The sequence below is a fragment of the Pinus tabuliformis genome, chromosome 8 (genome assembly GCF_031772625.1).
Source record: "Pinus tabuliformis cultivar Carrire ecotype Pingquan chromosome 8, CPIR1, whole genome shotgun sequence".
Classification (NCBI taxonomy): domain Eukaryota; kingdom Viridiplantae; phylum Streptophyta; class Pinopsida; order Pinales; family Pinaceae; genus Pinus; species Pinus tabuliformis.
Window position 1 is genome coordinate 418,709,198 of NC_142294.1, and position 22,976 is coordinate 418,732,173.

The 22,976-nt window shown below is 37.7% G+C and overlaps 1 protein-coding gene and 2 pseudogenes across 36 annotated transcripts in view; 1 reads left to right on the forward strand and 2 right to left on the reverse strand.

Moving 5' to 3' along the window:
- The first annotated feature begins 12,064 nt into the window (after positions 1 to 12,064).
- On the forward strand, positions 12,065 to 14,093 carry LOC149235834 (abscisic acid receptor PYL8 pseudogene; annotated as a pseudogene). The gene is made up of 2 exons (XR_016268347.1): positions 12,065 to 13,302; positions 13,525 to 14,093. The product of XR_016268347.1 is annotated as an abscisic acid receptor PYL8 pseudogene (transcript).
- Positions 14,094 to 18,613: 4,520 nt separating this feature from the next.
- LOC149235835 (ABC transporter B family member 11-like) lies at positions 18,614 to 21,284 on the reverse strand (annotated as a pseudogene). Its single transcript, XR_016245884.1, has 4 exons — positions 21,208 to 21,284; positions 20,970 to 21,114; positions 20,570 to 20,843; positions 18,614 to 20,338 (listed from the first exon to the last, which is right to left on the reverse strand). The product of XR_016245884.1 is annotated as an ABC transporter B family member 11-like (transcript).
- The window catches only part of LOC149235836 (uncharacterized), a 36,899-nt gene continuing 34,560 nt past the window's right edge, over positions 20,638 to 22,976 (reverse strand). For 30 of the 34 annotated variants that reach the window (XM_089372214.1, XM_089372228.1, XM_089372212.1 and 27 more), the window contains 3 exons: positions 22,709 to 22,912; positions 22,313 to 22,552; positions 20,638 to 22,173 (listed from right to left, as the gene is read on the reverse strand). In XM_089372214.1, coding sequence (XP_089228340.1) covers positions 21,480 to 22,173; positions 22,313 to 22,374 — 756 coding nt within the window. In that variant the 5' untranslated portion in view covers positions 22,375 to 22,552; positions 22,709 to 22,912 and the 3' untranslated portion in view covers positions 20,638 to 21,479. Of the gene's footprint in view, positions 22,174 to 22,312; positions 22,553 to 22,704; positions 22,913 to 22,976 lie in introns of all 34 variants that reach the window. The other 4 variants (XR_016246192.1, XM_089372243.1, XM_089372244.1 and 1 more) reach the window with 4 other exon arrangements.

Consider the following 22,976-nt stretch of genomic DNA (forward strand, 5'->3'; position numbering starts at 1 on the left):
GCACACGCACTAAGTCTATTGCCCAAAAATCTATGGTATTAGAGCAGTTTTCTGAGAATATCTGAGATTTTCACAAGGGACAACTATGAGAGGGATATGTACGAATTATTGCAAGTAGCAACAATGTTTTGAATACCCATGCCAAGATATTTGGCTAAGTATGGAAAACTTCTTGTATGCGACATAAAGGCTAGGATCAATAAGCCTAGTTCCATAGAGTAGTGTGAACAATGTCATGTTGGGCATGATCGAGTAGTTATCTGATGTAGTGGCCAGCCGGAGTTGTTGGGCCAAGGATTTGTTGCAACAAGCACAGGCCAATATAGTTCATAGCAATTGGGAGGACCACTAGTAGAGACCATACAAAATGTACGGAGATTTTCTAGTAGGGTTAATGGAGTCTAGCCCTGAGAAGGAGAGATAGAGACCATATCAATCAATGGTTTGGAAGCAATGTTAGAGAGACTTGGCACTAAGAGCTAAAAGATGGAGAATGAGGCTTGGGATGTTGTGAATGAACGAGAGGGTAAGCATGTTCCAGGTAGTTCTTCCAAAAGTACCTTCCTCACTAAGAGGGAGTGTTAGAGTTTATAGCTTGGGTAGATACTTCTATGTATACTTTTTTAATAGGAGAAGGGTCGAGCAAGAAAAACTAAAATGGTTAGATGAATGAGATAGCCATTGGAGATCCAAGTGAGAAACTTGGAGTGAAGGTCAAGTAGAGACCTTGAGAGTCGAGAAGGCTTCCGATCTGGAGTTAGAGGGGGTTAGGATTCAGAGGGAGTGAGCAGGATCAGGAGGGAGTTAGTCTTCATAGGGAGTTGGCAGGCTTAGATGGAGTCAACAATTTAGAGGAAGACAACCTTCAGGTTTAGGAAGTCATGGTACAATATGGTCATGCACAATGCTCAAGAGCGGGAGGCTTTTAGGAGTAAGGTGTCTTGGAGAAGGGTCATTATCATATAACATAAATTGCTTATGTGCCATATGGAGTAGTTGTGGTCAAGATTGCTTGGGAGCGGAAGCACGAAGCAGGAGTAGGGAGCAACATTTTCAAAAGCTCCTGGGTCATGAGAGAATTGGGAGAAAATTTTATATATTATATATTTTTATATATTTTGATGCATATGTGTCAACAAAAGCATGTAGAATGATGAATTAGTTATAAAAAAAACATGGATTAAACCATCTAACATCAATCATCTAGTAGTTACAATCTTGATTAACCATAAGTACAAAAGTTACAAGTTTTCATTTATATAGCATATAAGGGTGCACATAACCAAAATAGCATTGAGTGAAATCCATCTCTAAACCGAAAATACATCAAAAAACAGGGTGTAGATGGTCTCTAGCATCCAAAAAAATCATGCTACAACAAATACCTACATATCATAAAAATCATTGCCTATCTTAGGATCTTTGTTATTAATATCACCCTCTAAGCGTTAACATAAAATAGAAGAAACATAGCATGTCAAGTCAATATTTTGTTTGAGTGATGGATACATTTTTAGTAGGGCCATGATAGAGGAGTTCAACAACCAATGTCACTAACATTAAGGTACGTAGAGGGATTGGTGCTCTTGATTAAATACAATTTCCATGCCTACATGACAAAATGCAATGGAAACATTGCAATCCCCCCATTCTTGAAAAACTAATAAGTATGTTGGATTTTGAGTGAGATCTAAAATTTACTTTCTTCATATAAAATCCAATGAGGTGGGAACCATTCTCAAACATCCTAAGTCATTTAATGTTAAAAATTTAAGTAAAAGGATGGAAATTAAAGATAAAGGAGAATGTCACTTTTACTAGGGCCATAGGCTTGATCATTAGGTTGCCTCACTCAAAAATTCTTGTTTCTTTGAAAAATTTTGTGAAAAAAATTGGCTATGGAGCGAATTTATTTTTAGGGAGCGTGCTCCCATCGCGCTTCAGGAGCGGATTCGAGTGGGGGGGTGCACTCCCCTGGAACCTTGGTTGTGTTGGCAGATCAAAGGTGGAAATGTGTTCTAAGTTCGAAGGTAGAGCCACTTCTAGGTGGTGTTGTGAGAAGACATCCTCTTGAGAGATCTTTCTCGACTAATCTGGATTTATCTCGTCACTCCTTGCACCTTCCTCAGGCTCGACACATTAGAGTATCACACTCCACCTCTTGAGACTAGTGTTGAATCCCTAACCCTAATCTCAAAATGTTCATTTCTTTTGAAGCACTATTGCAATTCTTCACTTTAGTTTGAATTTCATTGTTTAAAGTGACAAATTCAAGTGAATTCTTTTGATTCTTCTTTTTGTGTTACTTACATTGAGATTTATGGTGTAATAAAAGGTTTCTCGAGTAATAATTCTTAATTGGTTAAATTTATTTTCCTAATCTACTTGTAAAACATGCATTCTCTCCATTTATTTTGTCATTGAGGTTTATAATGTACCAAAAGATATGTCTACTAGTAAATTTTAATTGATTAATTTCCTTTCTTAATATGATGGTAAAACTCAATTTATACTAAGTTAAAGCACTTATAGTTAACAAAATCTTAAAATCCCAATTACTCTAACTTCATTCAATCATTAAGGTCCCAAACCTAATACATTTATTTTGCAAATTAGAACGCTACATGTTTGTAGTATATTGAGTTAATACTCAATTTTATCAAAATCTTTAAAGCCTAATATTTATTCATTAAAATATTAATTAGCCTAAAACATTCATTTGTTAAATTAAGATTGTTGTTTACCTATACATTCATAATAAACTGTATAATATTCTTTGCAAATATTAGATTATTAATTGTTTGTGTATTACTTCATAATTTTTTATTTAATTTCAAATAATTAAAAGCATCACTAGATGTTACCTTTTGCGAATTATTATTATTATTATTATAAAACCCATATTTAGATAAAGCCCATTTGATTTGAAAGTGTAGTCCATAAGGCATTTGTTAGAGTTTTTAGCTCAGGTAGATACTTCTACGCGTCCCTGTTATAGGATAAGGGCAGAAAAGGGTCAAGAAGGCATGACCGAGATGGTCAAAGGGTTGAGATAACCATTGGAGATCCAAGTGACAAAGTTGGAGTGAAGGTTAAGGAGAGACCTTGAGCGCTAAGAAGACCTACGACCTGGAGTCAGAGGGAGTCAGGCTTCAGAGGGAGTGAGCAAGCTTAGAAGGGAGTCATTATTCAAATGGAGCTAGTAGGATCAAAGGGATTCAACATCTCAAAGGAATACATCCTTCATGTTCAAGAAGTCATGGTACATGATGAGCATGCATGATGGTCATGAGAAAGAGGCTTCTAGGAGCAAGGTTTCTTTGAAAAAGGGTATTTTTCATATAGGGGGAATTTCTTTTGTGTCATATGGAGCAATTTTGGTCGCAGATAAGGGTGGAAATGTGTTCCAAGTTTGAAGGTAGAGCCACTTTCAAGTGGTGTTGTGGGAATACATCCCTCGCTAAGAGGGATTGTTGATGTTTTGGGTAGCATCAGAAGTATTCTCATGTGTGGGGCAAGTGGGATAAGAGATGGGGATTTGCACCTATAAACCCATGGTATTACACCCTTGGAGTAGTATAAGTAAAAGGGTGAGTGATGAATTCTTGTTGTGTTTTGGCTCAACAAGAGAGCTGAGAGGGTTGAGAGGAACGACAAGGCCAAGTAGGGCTAAGAGGCTTGGAAGGACTGAGCAAGTCGAGAGGGCTGAGCAAGGTTGAGAGGGTTGAGACATTCATGCAAGGCCAAAAGAGCTCGTGGTAGGCCTAAGATCCATGGAGGGTTGAGATGGCTTGTGGTAGGCCTCAGATTTGTGTAAGGGTCGAGTAAGCCTCAAATTTGTGAAAAGGTTGAGTAGGCATTAGATCAGTGGCTTGGCCAAGAGGATTGAGTAGGGTCGAGATATCCAAGCAAGATAGAGTGGGCTTGTGGTAGGGCCTTAGATATGTGGATGGCCTAGAGGTCTTGTGGTTGGCCTTAGATCTATGGAGAGACGAGAGGGCCTATGGTAGGCCTTAGATTTGTGGAAGGTTAAAGTAGGACTGAAATATATGGAAGGGTTGAGTAGGCCTCATATTAGTGGTTTGTCTAGGAGATTCCAAAGGGCCAAGAAGGGATAAGAGGTTTGAGCGAGACATGCAACACTGAGAGGGTTAAGTGAGCTAGTAGGGGTAGAGGATGAGGAAAAAGAGGCTCCCAAGGTTGAGTATGGACTAGTAACAATAGCAACATGTACATAACCTATAGATCTGAGGAGGACTGAGATGTTCCTTTGAGCTTTACCAGGAGGAGGTCAAGATAGGTCTGAGGAGAAGACACACCATAAAACAACACTAGCCTTAAGAGTAGGAGTATGATACTCCAATGTGCCAGGTCTGGCGAAGGTGCAAGGAGTAATTGAGGAAGATCAAAGGACAATTATAAGGCTTGATTAGGTAGATAAGTCTAGGTTTATTGTTATATGTAATTCCTCATTTGGACCATTATCCTAGTAAGGGATCCCGAGCAGGTTATGAGAATAATTCAATAAAGAATTGTTGATTGGGAAGAATGTGTGTAAAATACATACAGGGAAAATTTTAAGGATGAAAATTTATGATAAAATTTAGAAACCTTGGAAAATATTACTAGTCCTTAATATGCAAATTGAAAAATGCTTGACAAAATTTTCCTAAAATTATTCAAATTTCTAATGATTTTATATAACATCTATAAAACTTGGGCGATATCTAAGGTCAAATAATTTTACAGCATAAAATTTGGACAAATCATAGTTAGTACAAGTGGAGATTGGAGAACCAGTTTTTTGGAAAAAGCATGGAAAATTAGCCCACAATGAATAATATCCCCTAAAATTCTCCCTAAATATGTTTATCGTGCATGCATAATTTGTTTTTGGTTAGGCACGTTAATGCATTTCAGTTAATTAGTTGGGATAAACTTGAGACCATTACCATATATGGTGTGTGTGTGTGCGCGCGCGCGCACTAAGTCTATTGCCCAAAAATCTATGGTATTAGAGCAGTTTTCTTAGAATATCTGAGATTTTCACAGGGGACAACTATGAGAGGGATATGTACGAATTATTGCAAGTAGCAACAATGTTTTGAATACCCATGCCAAGATATTTGGCTAAGTATGGAAAACTTCTTGTATGCGACATAAAGGTTAGGATTAATAAGCCTAGTTCCATAGAGTAGTGTGAACAATGTCATGTTGGGCATGATCGAGTAGTTATCTGATGTAGTGGCCAGCAGGAGTTGGGCCAAGGATTTGTTGCAACAAGCATAGGCCAATATAGTTCATAGCAATTGGGAGGACCACTAGTAGATACCATACAAAATGTACGAAGATTTTCTAGTAGGGTTAATGGAGTCTAGCCCTCAGAAGGAGAGATAGAGACCATATCAATCAATGGTTTGGAAGCAATGTTAGAGAGACTTGGCACTAAGAGCTACAAGATGGAGAATGAGGCTTGGGATGTTGCGAATGAATGAGAGGGTAAGCATGTTCCAGGTAGTTCTTCCAAAAGTACCTTCCTCACTAAGAGGGAGTGTTAGAGTTCATAGCTTGGGTAGATACTTCTATGTATACTTTTTTAATAGGAGAAGGGTCGAGCAAGAAAAACTAAAATGGTTAGATGAATGAGATATCCATTGGAGATCCAAGTGAGAAACTTGGAGTGAAGGTCAAGTAGAGACCTTGAGAGTGGAGAAGGCTTCCGATCTGGAGTCAGAGGGAGTTAGGATTCAGAGGGAGTGAGAAGGATCAGGAGGGAGTTAGTCTTCATAGGGAGTTGGCAGGCTTAGATGGAGTCAACAATTTAGAGGAAGACAACCTTCAGGTTTAGGAAGTCATGGTACAATATGGTCATGCACAATGCTCAAGAGCGGGAGGCTTTTAGGAGTAAGGTGTCTTAGAGAAGGGTCATTATCGTATAACATAAATTGCTTATGTGCCATATGGAGCAGTTGTGGTCAAGGTTGCTTGGGAGCGGAAGCAGGAAGCAGGAGCAGGGAGCAACATTTTCAAAAGCTCCTGGGTCATGAGAGAATTGGGAGAAAATTTTATATATTATATATTTTTATATATTTTGATGCATATTTGTCAACAAAAGCATGTAGAATGATGAATTAGTTATAAAAAAACATGGATTAAACCATATAACATCAATCATTTAGTAGTTACAATCTTGATGAACCATAAGTACAAAAGTTACAAGTTTTCATTTATATAGCATATAAGGGTGCACATAACCAAAATAGCGTTGAGTGAAATCCATCTCTAAACCGAAAATACATCAAAAAACAGGGTGTAGATGGTCTCTAGCATCCAAAAAAATCATGCTACAACAAATACCTACATATCATAAAAATCATTGCCTATCTTAGGATCTCTGTTATTAATATCACCCTCTAAGCGTTAATATAAGATAGAAGAAACATAGCATGTCAAGTCAATATTTTGTTTGAGTGATGGGTACATTTTTAGTAGGGCCATGATAGAGGAGTTCAACAACCAATGTCACTAACATTAAGGTACGTAGAGGGATTGGTGCTCTTGATTAAATATGATTTCCATGCCTACATGACAAAATGCAATGGAAACATTGCAATCCCCCCATTCCTGGAAAACTAATAAGTATGTTGGATTTTGAGTGAGATCTAAAATTTACTTTCTTCATATAAAATCCAATGAGGTGGGAACCATTCTCAAACATCCTAAGTCATTTCATGGTAATGTTAAAAATTTAAGTAAAAGGATGGAAATTAAAGATAAAGGAGAATGTCATTTTTACTAGGGCCATAGGCTTGATCATTAGGTTGCCTCACTCAAAAATTCTTGTTTCTTTGAAAAAATTTGTGAAAAAAACTGGCTATGGAGCGAATTTTTTTTTAGGGAGCGTGCTCCCATCGCGCTTCAGGAGCGGATTCGAGTGGGGGGGGTGCACTCCCCTGGAACCTTGGTTGTGTTGGCGGATCAAAGGTGGAAATGTGTTCTAAGTTCGAAGGGAGAGCCACTTCTAGGTGGTGTTGTGAGAAGACATCCTCTTGAGAGATCTTTCTCGACTAATCTGGATTTATCTCGTCACTCCTTGCACCTTCCTCAGGCTCGACACATTAGAGTATCACACTCCACCTCTTGAGACTAGTGTTGAATCCCTAACCCTAATCTCAAAACGTTCATTTCTTTTGAAGCACTATTGCAATTCTTCACTTTAGTTTGAATTTCATTGTTTAAAGTGACAAATTCAAGTGAATTCTTTTGATTCTTCTTTTTGTGTTACTTACATTGAGATTTATGGTGTAATAAAAGGTTTCTTGAGTAATAATTCTTAATTGGTTAAATTTATTTTCCTAATCTACTTGTAAAACATGCATTCTCTCCATTTATTTTGTCATTGAGGTTTATAGTGTACAAAAAGATATGTCTACTAGTAAATTTTAATTGATTAATTTCCTTTCTTAATATGCTGGTAAAACTCAATTTATACTAAGTTAAAGCACTTATAGTTAACAAAATCTTAAAATCCCAATTACTCTAACTTCATTCAATCATTAAGGTCCCAATTAACCTAATACATTTATTTTGCAAATTAAAATGCTACATGTTTATAGTATATTGAGTTAATACTCCATTTTATCAAAATCTTTAAAGCCTAATATTTATTCATTAAAATCTTAATTAGCCTAAAACATTCATTTGTTAAATTAAGATTGTTGTTTACCTATACATTCATAATAAACTGTATAATACTCTTTGCAAATATTAGATTATTAATTGTTTATGTATTACTTCATAATTTTTTATTTAATTTCAAATAATTAAAAGCATCACTAGATGTTACCTTTTGCCAATTATTATTATTTTTTTTTTATACCACATGGTGAATCGGTAACTGCCTGGCCTAATCTAGGAGAGACCCAGGATCAAACCTCACTGCTGCCACTATAACACCAAGAGCATAACCAATCGCCTGCAAATCAGTTATGCTAAGTTCCTATGATTTTAGCAAGAGCAGACTCAACGGGAAAGGGGAATCCGCCCCTCTAGCTGCCACCACAGCAGGCTAATGTACTCAATGAGATTTGAACTTCGATCCGCCCGGGCTTCGCCCATGTGACTTACCGTCAAACCACACATCACTGTACTTGCCAATTATTATTATTATTATTCAGTTTTAAGGCCACTGCGAAGCCAAACACCATATGAGCCCCCTTGTTTGTGGGACAAGGGACACCATATGAGCTCCCTTGTTTGTGGGACAAGGGACCCACCTCCGACGCCAAGTAATTTGACTACTAAATTTACGAAAACATACATATTGTACCCCTTTTGGTTTTGAACCTGTAACCTTTTAAAGGAAAACACGTGCTACTCTTCTCTTTACGAATTAAGGTTTAAATTATAATTGTTTAAATTAATTACTTTATAATATATTGAAAATAATAAATTATACCCAAAAATGTACAAATCGCTTAAAAATATTTCGAGTCAATAACAATCTAAGCAGATAATGCTTTAAACCACTGACCATAGAGCCATACCAAATGGCAGAATCATTAACCTGTACAAATTTGTAAAACCCTCATTGTCACCGAGGTGGATAACACGAAAAGAAACTACATAATTTCCGAGCAAAAATAAGCTCTGGCTTTATCTGTAATGTTAATTACATCGAGCTCATGATTGCCCTCATTTGGGGAAAAACCCATTAAAAGTAAAGAAATCAGCCCTCTTCTAAAATGGTGGAATTCGGTTGTAGAACAGGCATTCTCTTAGATGCAGAGAGTAAAACTCCACGCCTTAAGAGTTTCCCACCGACTAAGGAAAGCTCTTACCCGTAATCGGAAAACTCCAAGCGGGTCGAGCCAGCTCCATAATCTTTCATCTTGTAAATGTTTTGGCCCACTGCCAGGCCATGAAATGGTACCCGTGCTGAGTTACCGAACAGATTACAATATCTATATGTTAAACCTACTATTTTTAACGACTAAATTACAATGGAAAAGTAGCTAGGATTTATACAGCTTTCATGATTTTATGAATTTAAAATCGGTACCAAGTTCCCATAATTCTGTAATAACATAAAATTCGGAATATTGAAGATACATGTATCTCCGCCATCGATATTTTAGAGCGGCTTCACTTCCTTCGTAATAGAAAGAGTGAATTCCAAAGTGAAAGAAAATCGTGAACTCGACCAACTGATGCAAAACCAGTGCGCCCTCAGGAACTCCCCGATCTTTGCTAGTGTAAAATCACCCAATATTTTTCATAAATTTGTTGAGAGTTTTATCAACTCTGTGATTCTGTAAAGCCGCTGGCGACAACAAACTCCTCCCTATCGCCATCGGAAAAATGGAGGAATTTTTTTATCGATCTCTCGACATTCTGCAACCAAATCCAAAATCGATGGCAAATTTGCAACCATCCAGCAACCAAGATTGCGAATCGAGCTATGGCGCCGCTTCCAGTGCGACTTGCCGTTGACAGAACGGGTAAATTGTAAAAAATAAATGTCCCACATGGATCCCAGACATAAAATTCAGAGATTTTATAACTCGGACGGAACATTTGAAATAAAAAATACGCAGAGAAAATGGCCCCACGCCGTCATAACATTAGAGCCCAGAAGGTCTGTTGTGTTGCTCAGATGTAAGGCTCTCGCGGTGCTTAGGTGCTATAAGATCCACGGAACAGATCTTGTTGCCACGCGTCACAAGATCCAGGGACGAGATGTGGGGCTCCTGCATCGCCAAATGTCAACAGATCCACGGCTAAGATCTGTGGCTCTCACGTCGCCAAGTGTCGCCAAATCCATGGCCCACATCTGTGGCTGTCGTGCTGCCAAGTGTTCCCTGATACACGGCTCAGATCTGCGGCTGTGGAGCTGCCAAGTGTCGCCAGATCCGAGACCTCGATGTGGGTTGTGGTACTGCCAAGTGTCGCTGATTCTAGGCCCAGATCTGTGGTTGTGGTGCTTCCAAGTGTCACCAGATCCACGGACGAGATGTGGTACGTGTTGCCAGGTGTCGACAGATCCACGATTGAGATGTGGGGCTCTCGCGTCGCCAAGTGTCGTCAGATCCATGGCCCAGATATGTGGTTGTCGTGATGCCAAGTGTCGCCTGATCCACGGAACAGATCTACCATCCTGGCGCTGCCAAGCGTCACCATATCCTCGACCGCTGTAACCACTGTACAGGAATTTAAACTTGAAACCTTTTTGGCTTATCCGCTCATGAGCTTATCAGTTTGCATATTTGCCTATAAGTTTATAAAACAATTGGCTTATCGGCTAATAACTCCATATGTTTATCGGTTTATAAGCATAAGAGCTTATAATATTATAAGTCACAGAGGTTATCTTTCTATAAGCCCAAGAGCGTATAATCTTATAAGCCCGAGTGCTTATTAGTCTATAACCCAATTGGCTTATCAAATTATAAGCCATAAGTCTTATCAGTTCATACGCAGATGACCTTATAATGTTATAACCCGATAAGCTTATAAGTTTATAAGCACAGAGGTTTATTAAATTAGAAGAACGAGAGCTTATCAATTTATAAACGCTAGAGCTTATAATATTATAAGCGACAGTGCTTATAATATTATAAACGACGGTGCTTATAATATTATAAGCAGATTGCGTTATTAGTTTATGAACTTATCATTCTATAAGCAACATGGCTTATAATATTATACGCAGAAAGGCTTATAATATTATAAGCAGATCACCTTATTAGTGTATAAGCTTATCATTTTATAAGCTGATATGCTTATAACATTATAAGCAGGTCGCTTTATTAGTTTGTAAGCTTATCATCTTATAAGCACGATAGCCTATCAATTTATAACTAGTCGAAGTTATCCATTTATAAGCCGAAGAGCTTATCAGTATATAATCAGACGAACGTATCCGTTTAGAAGCCGATAAGTTATCTATTTATAATCACAAGCACTTATCCGTTTATAAGGTGATAAGTTAGGAATTTATAACCAGACATACTTATCCGTTTATAAGCAGAAAACTTATAATTTTATAAGCAGGTAATCTTATTAGTTTATAAGCTCTTCGGTTATATGCATATAGGCTTATTAATTTATACCCAGTCATACTTATAACTTTATAGGCTATCGAATTATAAGCAGACTGTGGTGTTTCCACGTGTCGCCGGAACCACGGTGGAGATGTGGGGCTCTCGCGTTGCCAAATGTCGTCAGATCCACGGCAAAGATCTGGGGCTAAAGCGTGGCCAAGTGTCCCTAGATCCACGGCCCAGATCTGGGGCTCTAGCTTCGCCAAGTGTCCGTAGATCCACGGCCCAGATCTGCGGTTGTGCTTCTTCCACGTGTCGCAAGATCTTCGGCCGAGATCTGCGGCTGTGCATTTGCCACGTGTCGCCAGATCCAATGCCGAGATCTGTGGCTGTGGATCTGCCACGTGTCACTAGATCCTCGGCCAAGATCTACGGCTGTGCTTCTGCCACGTTTCGACAGACTTCGGCCGAGATCTGTGGCTGTGGATCTGCCACGTGTGGCCAGATCCAAGGTCAAGATCTGCGGCTCTAGATCTACCACGTTTCGACAGATCCAAGGCCGAGATCTGCGGCTGTGGATTTGCCACGTGTCATCAGATCCAAGGCCATGATCTACGGCTTGCTTTTGCCACTTGTCGCCTGATCCTAGGCTGAGATCTGCGGCTGTGCTTCTGCCACGTGTCGCCAGATCCACAGCCAAGATCTGCAGCTGCTGTGCTGCCAGGTGTCAACAGATCCACGGCCAAGATCTGCGGCTGGTCCTGCCAGGTGTCAACAGATCCACGGCCAAGATCTGCGGCTGCGGTGCTGCCAGGTGTCAACAGATCTTGTCAATAGATCTACCACCGAGATCTACGGTTGTGGTCTTGACAGGTGTCGCAAGATACACGGCCGAGATGTAGGGCTGTGGCTCTGCCAGGTGTCGTAAAATACACGGTGGAGATGTAGGGTTGTGGTGCTGCCAGGTGTCGCAAGGTCCACGGTAGAGATCTGCTGCTATGGTGCTGCCAAGTGTCAAAGATCCACGGCTCAGATGTAGGGCTCTGGTGCGAAGATCCACGGTAGAGATGTAGGGATCTGGTGCTGCCAAGCGTCGCCAGTTGAACGACCAAGATCTACGGATATGCTGCTGCCAATTGTCGAGAAACAGATGACCGAGATATGGGGCTGCGCTGCTCCGAAGTGCCGCCAGATTTGGCCCTATTATCCATGTCATCTGTCGATCAAACAAAAGAGCGGAGAAATTACAGATGTTCTGCAGAAGCAATTACAGGCCACAGATCCAACTCATGTAACAGATGTACCCAGAAAGTCCGATTGCCAGTATTTGCATTGAACTCATCTCATATGTGCGAGTGGAAAACACTAGTTTTGAGCATCGAAGCCTCGAATTCGAGCATGTCTCCTTCCCACCAGCTGTGGCCATTTTCAGATATCTCAAATATTACTGATGAAACGGGCTCGATACGGTACACACGGCCGGCCAATCCGGTGTCCGAGATGCTGCAATGCCTGGTGATGGAGAAGGAATATGAGTACCTGAGGAACGTGGTGGAACGATATCACAAACATTCCGTTAGCGACGGCCACTTCTCTTCCGTGGTCGTGCGGTGGATTCGAGCAACAGTTGAGGACGTCTGGTCCGTGGTGCGGCGCTTCGACAAACCACAGACGTACAAGCATTTCATCCGTAGCTGCTCCATGCAGGGTGATGGCACCGTGGGGAGTACAAGAGAGCTTCGCGTGGTCTCCGGACTTCCAGCGAAGAGCAGCACTGAACGGCTCGAGATTCTGGACGACGATCACCACGTTCTGAGCTTCAGAGTCGTTGGAGGAGAGCACCGCCTGCAAAACTATCAGTCCTTCACCACAGTTCATGAGGCCCGCAACGTGGACAGGAAGAACGAGACCCTGGTGATTGAGTCGTACGTGGTGGACGTGCCGGAGGGGAATAGCCCCAGTGATACGTGCCTCTTCGTGGATACCATTGTTAAATGCAATCTTCAGTCGCTGGCTCACATCTGTGAGCGTTTGCCCACACGTTGCGAACCGAAGCATAAGGGATTGATGGAAGGACAGAAGTGCACGCTGCCTCGCTGTTGAGCTCTGGAGACCAGACGGGGTTTAATTATGTGCGTTAATTACCAATGAAGATGCGGAAAATGAATGAATTATGAATCGTATAACCCAATTAGTCCATCGTTTTGAAGGTCGCAGATGCCGGTTGTGTATTAGTAATTCTGTTTGAAAAAATTCAGAGGTGAGGAGTTCGATCTTCTTATGAAATCTAGTATCTAAAGGGCAAGATTTTGATAATAAGGAAAATGTTTAGTGTTGGAATTTGCATAAGTTTGATATCCGACTATGATCTTTGCAATAGCGCTGCTTATGAAGCTTCAATTGCACAAGCCACATAGGAGCTTCTATAAAGAAATCTACTTCCTGTCTATTTCGGAACTAAATTTTAATTTCTCTGTGGCAGTTAACTAATGACCCAAGCTTCTTTCTAAAGAGAGCAGGCCTTATGGACACCTAGCATGATCAGATTGTAGAAAAGAGCTGAACAATTCAATTGTGTATTTGCTTCGGGGTGTTCTGTGGAGGCAATGAGAATTGCTTCGGGGTTTTCTGTGGAGGCAATGAGAGAAGCAAAGTTATTTACTTTTATGTAATCTGAACAGAAGTATACAACAAAGGAGGAGGGTACTCAGCATAAATTAAAATTCCATATTTTTACATCTGTTACAGATGTTCTGCAGAAGCAATTACAGATGTTACATGAGTTGGATCTGTGTCCTGTGTAAGATCGGGCCTATTTTTTGGTTGAATGGGTAAATATCAGATTTGAAATTGTGATGGTATCATTTAGTATGGCTCTGTGTTTAGCTAGATAATTGAAATATTTGTTTCAGCCAATTGTATATGTTTAATATACTTAATACATGAGTTGGATCTGTGTCCTGTGTAAGATATGGGCCTATTTTCTTTTTTTGGGAATGGATGGTAAAAAATTGCTGAAGTGTAGCATATAACCCAGTTGGGATTCATGGCAATGAAATCGTGGTTGTAATATGAATCATATTTAAACTTTTAAAATAGTTTGATTTCAAAAAGGAATTACGCTTCAAAATGTGTAGTTTTTCCTTCAAGTAGATGGGAATTCAAATTCATTGAAGATATGTTGAAACATATGTAGGAGAAGTCATGAAAAAAAGAGAGATATACTGAGTGGGTTATATTTTATTTTATATGTTTGATTTAGCTTCATAAATTTGCTTTGTATGGTATAAATGGGTGAAGCCATTCATTATGATATGTAGGAAAAGTCATGAAAAGAAGAGATATACTGAGTGGGTTATATTCTATTTTATATATTTGATTTAGCTTCATAAATTAAATGAGTGAAGCCTGAAGCCATTCATTATGATGTGAATTGTGGAATGAATTAAGCATGAGTTGGAACGATTGGCTGCGCAAGGAAAGCGTAATTGGTACCAGGCTGAAAATGGTGATCAAATACATTACCATGTAATGTGTAAATATTATATGAATGTATTGGATCAGCTCTGCAAGGAAAGCAGAGGCAATGGCAGGCAAGGAAAGCAGAGGCAATGGCAGGCAATGGCACTGACAGGACTTTTTATTTTCAGTTTGTTTCTAAATATTCAGCGCTTATAAATTTTTGGTGATTCCAAAATAATAATGGATTATGTCACATGGAAGAATCATATAAAAAACAACACCTATTTGGTTGGTTGAACAGAATCATTTCTCTCTGGAGAAGGAAAGATAACTATTCTATTCAGAATGTCAACAGAGCACAAAATTCTCAAGCTGATATATTATCAAAGAAATCACTCTTTTTCTCAAGCTGATATATTATCAAAGAAATCACTCTTTTCTCAAATGGGTTTCTGGAATATGAATATAAAAATTGAAGCTGAAACTTATTCGGAATTCTCTCTTCCCGGCACATAACCTCTTTTTCATCACAAAATTTCGGGGTTTTGGATTTTCCTAGATTCGCTATTTGCCATCTGTTTTATGTCCTTTTTCCCTTATGGTTGATTGCTTCTCGGAAGCACATGTCTTCTTTTTCTCGGGTGAATTTTGTCCACATGTCATATCAGGCCTTGTTTCTCTTCTGTACAGTATTGTACAGGTTTGGCTATATCTATTATCAGGCTATACTCAAGATGTATTTTGAATCTTTGAATCTTATATGATTATCTAGTAAATACAATCAAGCTTTTTTTTTACCCAAAAAAAGGGTAAAAAAAAAGAAACATAATTAGTACCAGGTTGAAAATGGTGATTAAATACAATTTTACCATGTAATGTGTAAATATTATTGTGTCTATATCTAACAACTATCTGATATATTATTTGGTATTTATTGATATATTTGGTAATTAGGTATTTATAAGTATGTGATATAGAGAAAATATTTTACAATTTTTTAAAAATAAATAAGTATGTTATTTGATATTTATTATACAATTGGGGATATATGACAATTATACATTGCAATGAAAGTTTTGATTGTGTTGAACAACACAAGGAAAATAAAAAGGTGTTTTTATGGTTTACTCATGTTGTCTGCAAGGTAATCATGGTTTTGATGTTAAGATGGTCATATTGATGTTAAGATGGATGATGGTCACAATGATGTTAAGGTAGAACATCATGATGTGAAGTAAGCTTTCCAAACTTATAAAGAGGCTGTTTTGTCTTGTTCTAGTCTATATTTTTGGTTTTTGGTTTTTTAATTTGTTGGTTTTGTTTTGTTCTAGTCTATATTTTGGGTTTTTGGAAGACAAATGGTCTATTGATAACCTCATTTTAGGAACTAGTAGGGGATGGTAACAATCCTAGCACTTGGTTTTTTTAATTTGTTGTTTTGTTTTGTTCTAGTCTATATTTTTGGTTTTTGGAAGAGGAATGGTCTATTGATGATTTGGTTTCTCTAGTTTTTGGTTTTTGGAAGAGGAATGGTCTATTGATGATTTGGTTTCTCTAGTTAAGAGTGTTAAGGTTCAAATTAAATTAAACTAGGTTAAAATTGAAGTGCCAATATTTGATAATTCATCTCTAAATATTTCAATTTTACTTCTATGTTATTTAGTTATAGTGATTTAGATTTATTTATATTTTTAATTGGAATGAGAATTTCAAGAGAAGTCGTAATTTTAAAATATCATTTTCCACTATTACACCAAATATGACTATTTCACAAATACCACAAACAAATTAGTTACAACATGTCTATGGAGAATTTGCTAAACCATTGGAGCTAAGATTTGACTATAGTGATTTGGATTATAGCTAAAAAAAATTTATAGATTGGCACATAGATAAATTGTTGGATTATAGCTAATAACTTTTTATAGATAAATTTAATAATTTTTTTAGAATTTTTTAATGGAATATTTAATTTTTTTATCAACATAAATTAAGATAGTGAAGAGTATGTAGCATTGAAAATTAGCTATGCTCTCAATGATTTGTGAATGCAACTTAATAAAGTTCTTGTTGAGGTATTTAGTTTATATGGAATGCCACTCATTAGAAATCTTGCCCAAATTGATCTACAACTTCTACCAAGTGAATATATTTTTGATGTTATAACTTAGGGTTGCCTCATTTTTATATAAAAAATGAAAATTGTTAAGTCATATTGCAAAATTGAGGGTTCACATTGCAAAAACCCAAAATGAAATATTCCTGATCAATGTTTTACTTCACCTTCATTACCTAAACCCAATGAGCGTCTCCATCTCTTAGTACTTTGGCTAACGTTTTGATCTTTGCAATACATATAAAAGGAGAACTTTGGCTAACATTTTGATTTTTCAAACACATATACATATAAAAGGAGAACTTTGGCTAACATTTTGATTTTTCAAACACATATAATTGATTTTTTTTAACTTAATAAAAGGAGAAATCTTGTAACACAATGAGATGTTCATACTTTGGTGAAGATCTTGATATTTGCAATAAATATAGTTGAAACAATATCTAATTGATTATAAATATAGCTGAGACAAAATCTGATGAATTTACATTATAGCTAAGACAAAATCTGATAAATTAATGTAAATGAAAGTATTTATATTTCATTCGTTAATGGGAAAGTTCATTTATATATCTTTTTATTCCATATGTTAATTAATTCATAATGGAAAGTTAGTTGATATTTCTTTTTATATTTCATAGTAATTAAAAAAACAAAAAGTTTATTTATTTATTTTTATATTCCATATGTTAATTCATAGTGATTTATAAAGGAAAAAAGCGAGAAATTTATTCAAATTAATAAAGATTTTGGAAAAAAAATAATTTATGATTTATAAAAGTAAGAGACTTCTATAATATATTCATAAGTTTATTAAAATGCATCATATTTTTAAAAACAACACAATACATTAATCTATTAAATATAGAATAACACACTACATAAATTTATTAAAATGCATCATATTTTTAAAAACGACACAATCCACTAATCAACGACACAATCCACTAATCTATTAAATATAGAATAAGACACTACATTAATTTATTTTATGTATTCAAAAAATTCTCTATCTACCATTACCATTAAGAGAGGGTAAAAAATTAAGAGAGACTAAATAATAACAAGCATGTTGCTTTCTAAAATTATCTTTAATAATAAAAAAATATAAACTTGCTTTTTTACTGACCAACCTAGATCCATCCTAACTCGAGATCTATCAAAGACCTAGATCTACTAAAAACCTGGAGAGATCAAATATCTTTCTAAAAAAAAATTTCCCAGTTTCCACTCAACACCATGGAAACTCAACACCATTCAACACATGTGGTAGATCCACTTAGATCCTAAGATGTGGTGGTAGATCCACTTAGATCCTAAGATGTGGTGGTAGTTTCCACTCAACACCATGGAAACTCAACACCATTCAACACATGGTGGTAGATCCACTTAGATCCTAAGATGTGGTGGTAGATCCACTTAGATCCTAAGATGTGGTGGTAGATCCTAGATCCTGAGATGAACTCTAAGCTGGTTTAACTTCCTTCCAAGTTATTGGTTTAACTTCCTTCCAAGTTATAGCTGCACAATGACCAAAGATGCTCAAATTTAAGAAGAATAAAATCTCATCAAAATTTGAAATAATATTAAAATAATACGTGTAAACCAATGCTATAAAGTACTTGGACATGTAATCCTCAAAGAATACACAGATGATTTACACGGATATTTGCAAACAAAAATCATTTTCAAATAAAAAACAACAATAATATATTACACATATGGCATATATATATATATATAGAATCACAGAAATAATATGTCATGGACAGAGATACACGAACCAAAAAAGTATGAGTGAGACATTTAATTTTTTTGAATGATAGATATTTAAGAATCCTCTTCAAGGGTGGGGATTGCACTGAGATCTGCAACCTTCAGTATCATAGAGCTTCCACAGAGATTGCATTGAACACTGCAGGACTACCCAACTCCATTACCAGTTCTCAGAGTTTTAAGACTAAATGTTTTATAATATTGATAGTCTGGACAATTAAAATTCCATCCAATTGTTGTATATGCATTGCTGAATTAAAATTACATCCAATCACAGACTGCAGTATATACATTAAAATATATTACAGAGTATTAAAATATATACATTCCTGAACTGAATTATATTATTTCCCATGCCTATTAATATTCAGGGGAGTTGTGTCCAACCACAGACTCCAACTCAGCGCCCCGGGCCGGCGGGAGGACGATCGGCTGGTCATCCAGGAAGACAGAGTGTTCATCGTGGGCATCGTCCCACGTGGCAACCTTGTTGGCGTCCAGGTAGAGCTTGTGGAAATCGAACTGCATGCCGATGGACTGCACCCAGGTGAAATCGCGCTTCAGACCCTCTTTCTTGCTCTTCCCAATGAAATGCCCATTGATATGTAAATTGGTCTCAGAGACAAGGCAGAAATCCCGGTCCTTCTTGCCATGAAAGAACAACATAATGCCGTCCCCGTCAAGGGGGCAGAGCATTTTTCATTGTAAAGGCTCATTGTAGAGGCAGAAAAGGAGGAAACGGTTCGAATGCTTCGAAACAGCATCATTTGCAACCTATTTGGCTTCCTCATACATCACCTGGAATATGATCCCTTTCTATAGTAATAACATCCCAAAATGTTTAAAGCTCTTTAGGAAGAGGAGAATCCTCCTTCAAAGTCCGATTTGTATTAAAACCATGAATCGCAATTGAAAAAATTGTCCAATTATACATATTCTAATATAATTTATAAACCATGTCTAGCAATATGCAGTCTGTACACTCTTTTCAGGGCCAATGACATTCCTAACCTTTGCATCAGCAGAAAAACCCTGCAGGAACTTCACTGGAACTCAACCTTAAAGACCTAGCAGATGCAGGAGAGCTAATATCAAAAGTGCCAACTTCTAGTTTGCTGAAAAAGCTATAACAATACCAGCAGTGATTGTTGAAATATTCTGAACACCATCTTCCACTATACTACGAACTGTCGAGCATCTGTTGATAATCTTGCACCTATTGCACAAATTTGGAGCTTGGATAATCACCAATATGATATATCTAATGACTGCCCAAGGCGAATACAAATTTAGTGTCTACTCTTTGGAGTGTTTTCCTCCCATTAACAGCAAAACAGATGACCTGTGTTGGTCCCATGAGGAGGCATGTTGCTTGCAAAACTATATACATAAGTGCCCATAATCTGGTATCTTTTCGAAGCATATGTGGAAATCGTAAGAACTGGCAACAACAGTTGGAAGCAAAGAGACTAAAAATAGGAAATGTAACCATATGAACAACTGCTGCAATGGATCCCAGTATGAACACTAGAGTCTCTGCCTTGTTGAGAGATGCTACGCGTGAAACAACACTTATTCCATATTTTAACTGCCCATCCTCGACATCTCCCTGATTTTTGGACGAAAACCAATTCATGAAGCCCTTCTTTGGCTTACTTTTGCCTACTTGAACATTTTCCTGGAGACCAACTCCACCAGGCAACGAAAATGGAAAAGAAACAGAGTTACAACTACCACCAATTCCCGATGATCCACTTGCTTATAGATCGTCTAAGAGATGACTTTCGACTACTATGCCTGCCAACGGTCCTGGAATCACGCAAATGCATTTACATATGCTCAGGATCATTTGCATATTGTTCTTTTGATGGATGTGTTTCCTGCAAAAGTATAAGCTGGGAGAATGGTCCAGATGGGTTCATGATGAGCTGGGAGTGTGAACCTGAAATTAACATTTCTCATATCCATTAATAGCTCTGCGTGAGTAATAAGTAACACAGAAGAGTCACCTCACTAAGCCTGTTGCAAAATATCAAATATTTTTTGTTGTTTGAACAATATTTGTTAATAATGGAAAGGAGAAAAAATGTTTATAAGCAAGTGGATGCTAGATTGTCGATATCTGTGTTGTTTGTTAATAAAGATTAAAAACTAAAGCATTGCAAAAATTTACCCTTTTCAACAATAGAGCCACGCTGGACGACAGCGATCATATCAGCATTTCTGACAGTAGCCAGACGATCTGCAACAATAACTGTTGTTCTGTTTATCATAATTTTATCAACAGCTTCTTGAACCACTCTTTCAGAGTCTGCATCCAAGGCACTGGCAGCTTCATCGACGAGGAGAATTCGGGCATCTTTTAAAATAGCCCACGCAATTGCAATCCTTTGCTTTTGAACTCCATATAATTGGGTACCATGCTCTACGAATTGGGTATCAAACCCCTGAAAAGAGCAACCATGACTGTCAGCATACACAAAATGTTGTGCAAAAGAAACGCATTTCCACAAGGAGGAACATACCAATCACCAATAATGAAGATCTATTTCTACAAGCTTGAGGCTTGTTACTAATAAATTTTTCCGTATTAGCAAGCTCTGCAGCAGCCTGTATTTCCTCTGGTGTTGCCCCATCTTTACCATATGCAATATTCTCCTTAATAGGGTACCATGCTCTACGAAACGGGTATCAAACCCCTGAAACGAGCAACCATGACTGTCAGCATACACAAAATGTTGTGCAAAAGAAACGCATTTCCACAAGGAGGAACATACCGATCACCAATAATGAAGATCTATTTCTACAAACATGAGGCATGTTACTAATAAATTTTGCCGCATTAGCAAGCTCTGCAGCAGCCTGTATTTCCTCTGGTGTTGCCCCATCTTTACCATATGCAATATTCTCCTTAATAGTGGTTTCAAAGAGAGCAGGTTCCTGGCTTACAAGTCCAATTTTTTGCCTTATCCATTAAATTGTTTGATATTGACACTATCTATAAGCACTTCACCAGCTTGTGGATCATAGAATCTATCTATAAGATAATATAACTGTGGACTTCCCACTTCCACTCTCTCCAACTATAGCTGTAGTGGTACCTCTATAGCTGCAATGGTACCTCTGGGTATTTCCAGTGAGAACCCCGAAAATATATGAACATAACGCCGCACTGGATAACCGAATTGTACATCTTTAAGCTCAATATCAACCTGAATATCCTCAAGTACCAATCCATTTGTATCATATACATCAATCTCTGGATTTCTATAAATTGTCTCAAACATTTTGTAAGCTGCAGCTTGTCCAGCTCCAAAGGCATTTAAACATGGTGACACATATACATCAATCTCTGGCTTTCTATCAATTGTCTCAAACATTTTGTAAGCTGCAGCTTGTCCAGCTCCAAAGGCATTTAAACATGGTGACGCCTGTCCTATAGCTGCAATGGTACCTCTGGGTATTTCCAGTGAGAACCCCGAAAATATATGAACATAACGCCGCACTGGATAACCGAAGTGTACATCTTTAAGCTCAATATCAACCTGAATATCCTCAAATACCAATCCATTTGTATCATATACGTCAATCTCTAGATTTCTATAAATTGTCTCAAACATTTTGTAAGCTGCAGCTTGTCCAGCTCCAAAGGCATTTAAACATGGTGACCCATATACATCAATCTCTGGCTTTCTATCAATTGTCTCAAACATTTTGTAAGCTGCAGCTTGTCCAGCTCCAAAGGCATTTAAACATGGTGACGCCTGTCCCGGAGACCTGAAATCCAGCAGAACATTTATCATTGTGTTCTCATTAATTAATATGAATTTATCTAGTTTGAATAAGTGCAAATCCCTATAGTCAAATTTCCTGATCAAGTGACAATAATGCATTTCACAATGCAGATTCAACTCACATGCCTCCAGTCAGAACTGCAATGATGACATTAATCACACTCGGCCCCAGAATATCCTTCATGAATAATTAATCGTTATCAATACCAAAGAGCCAATGCAAAGGTGGAGAACAAAATAAAATGTAAAAACCCAACGCCAAAACTAGCTGCCAACCCTTGATAAGCAGTAGCCTTGTAAGCAATTGTAAGGGAATTTTCATAGTCAGTAACAGCATTCTTCTCCCCGATAAAAGCAGCAACCTGAAATGTAACTAAAATGTGTTATTAATCTGAATAGATTATATACAATAGAATTGGTGCTCGTATGAAAACACGGTAACCCTCAATTTCAGATCTAAAGAAACCTGGTTTAATGACATGAAAAGGCGTGGTTTGTGTTGTTGATCACATACTTACATGAACCAATTTTCTGCTCCATAACATTGCCCGCTTCCACATATGCTTGCTGGCCTCAGCTTTGACATCTTTGATATTATCATAGCCATAGCACTGCCCGCCAGTGCAAGAAGGGGAATCGTACATAGCATTACTAGGGTAAGTTTAAATCCTTTGATGAAGGCGACAACAAAATCTGGACACGACCTGGATGAATTTCCCAACCTGAACAAACAACGGCAAATATAAAAATATAAGGTTATTATACATTCTTATGCGGAAAATGCAA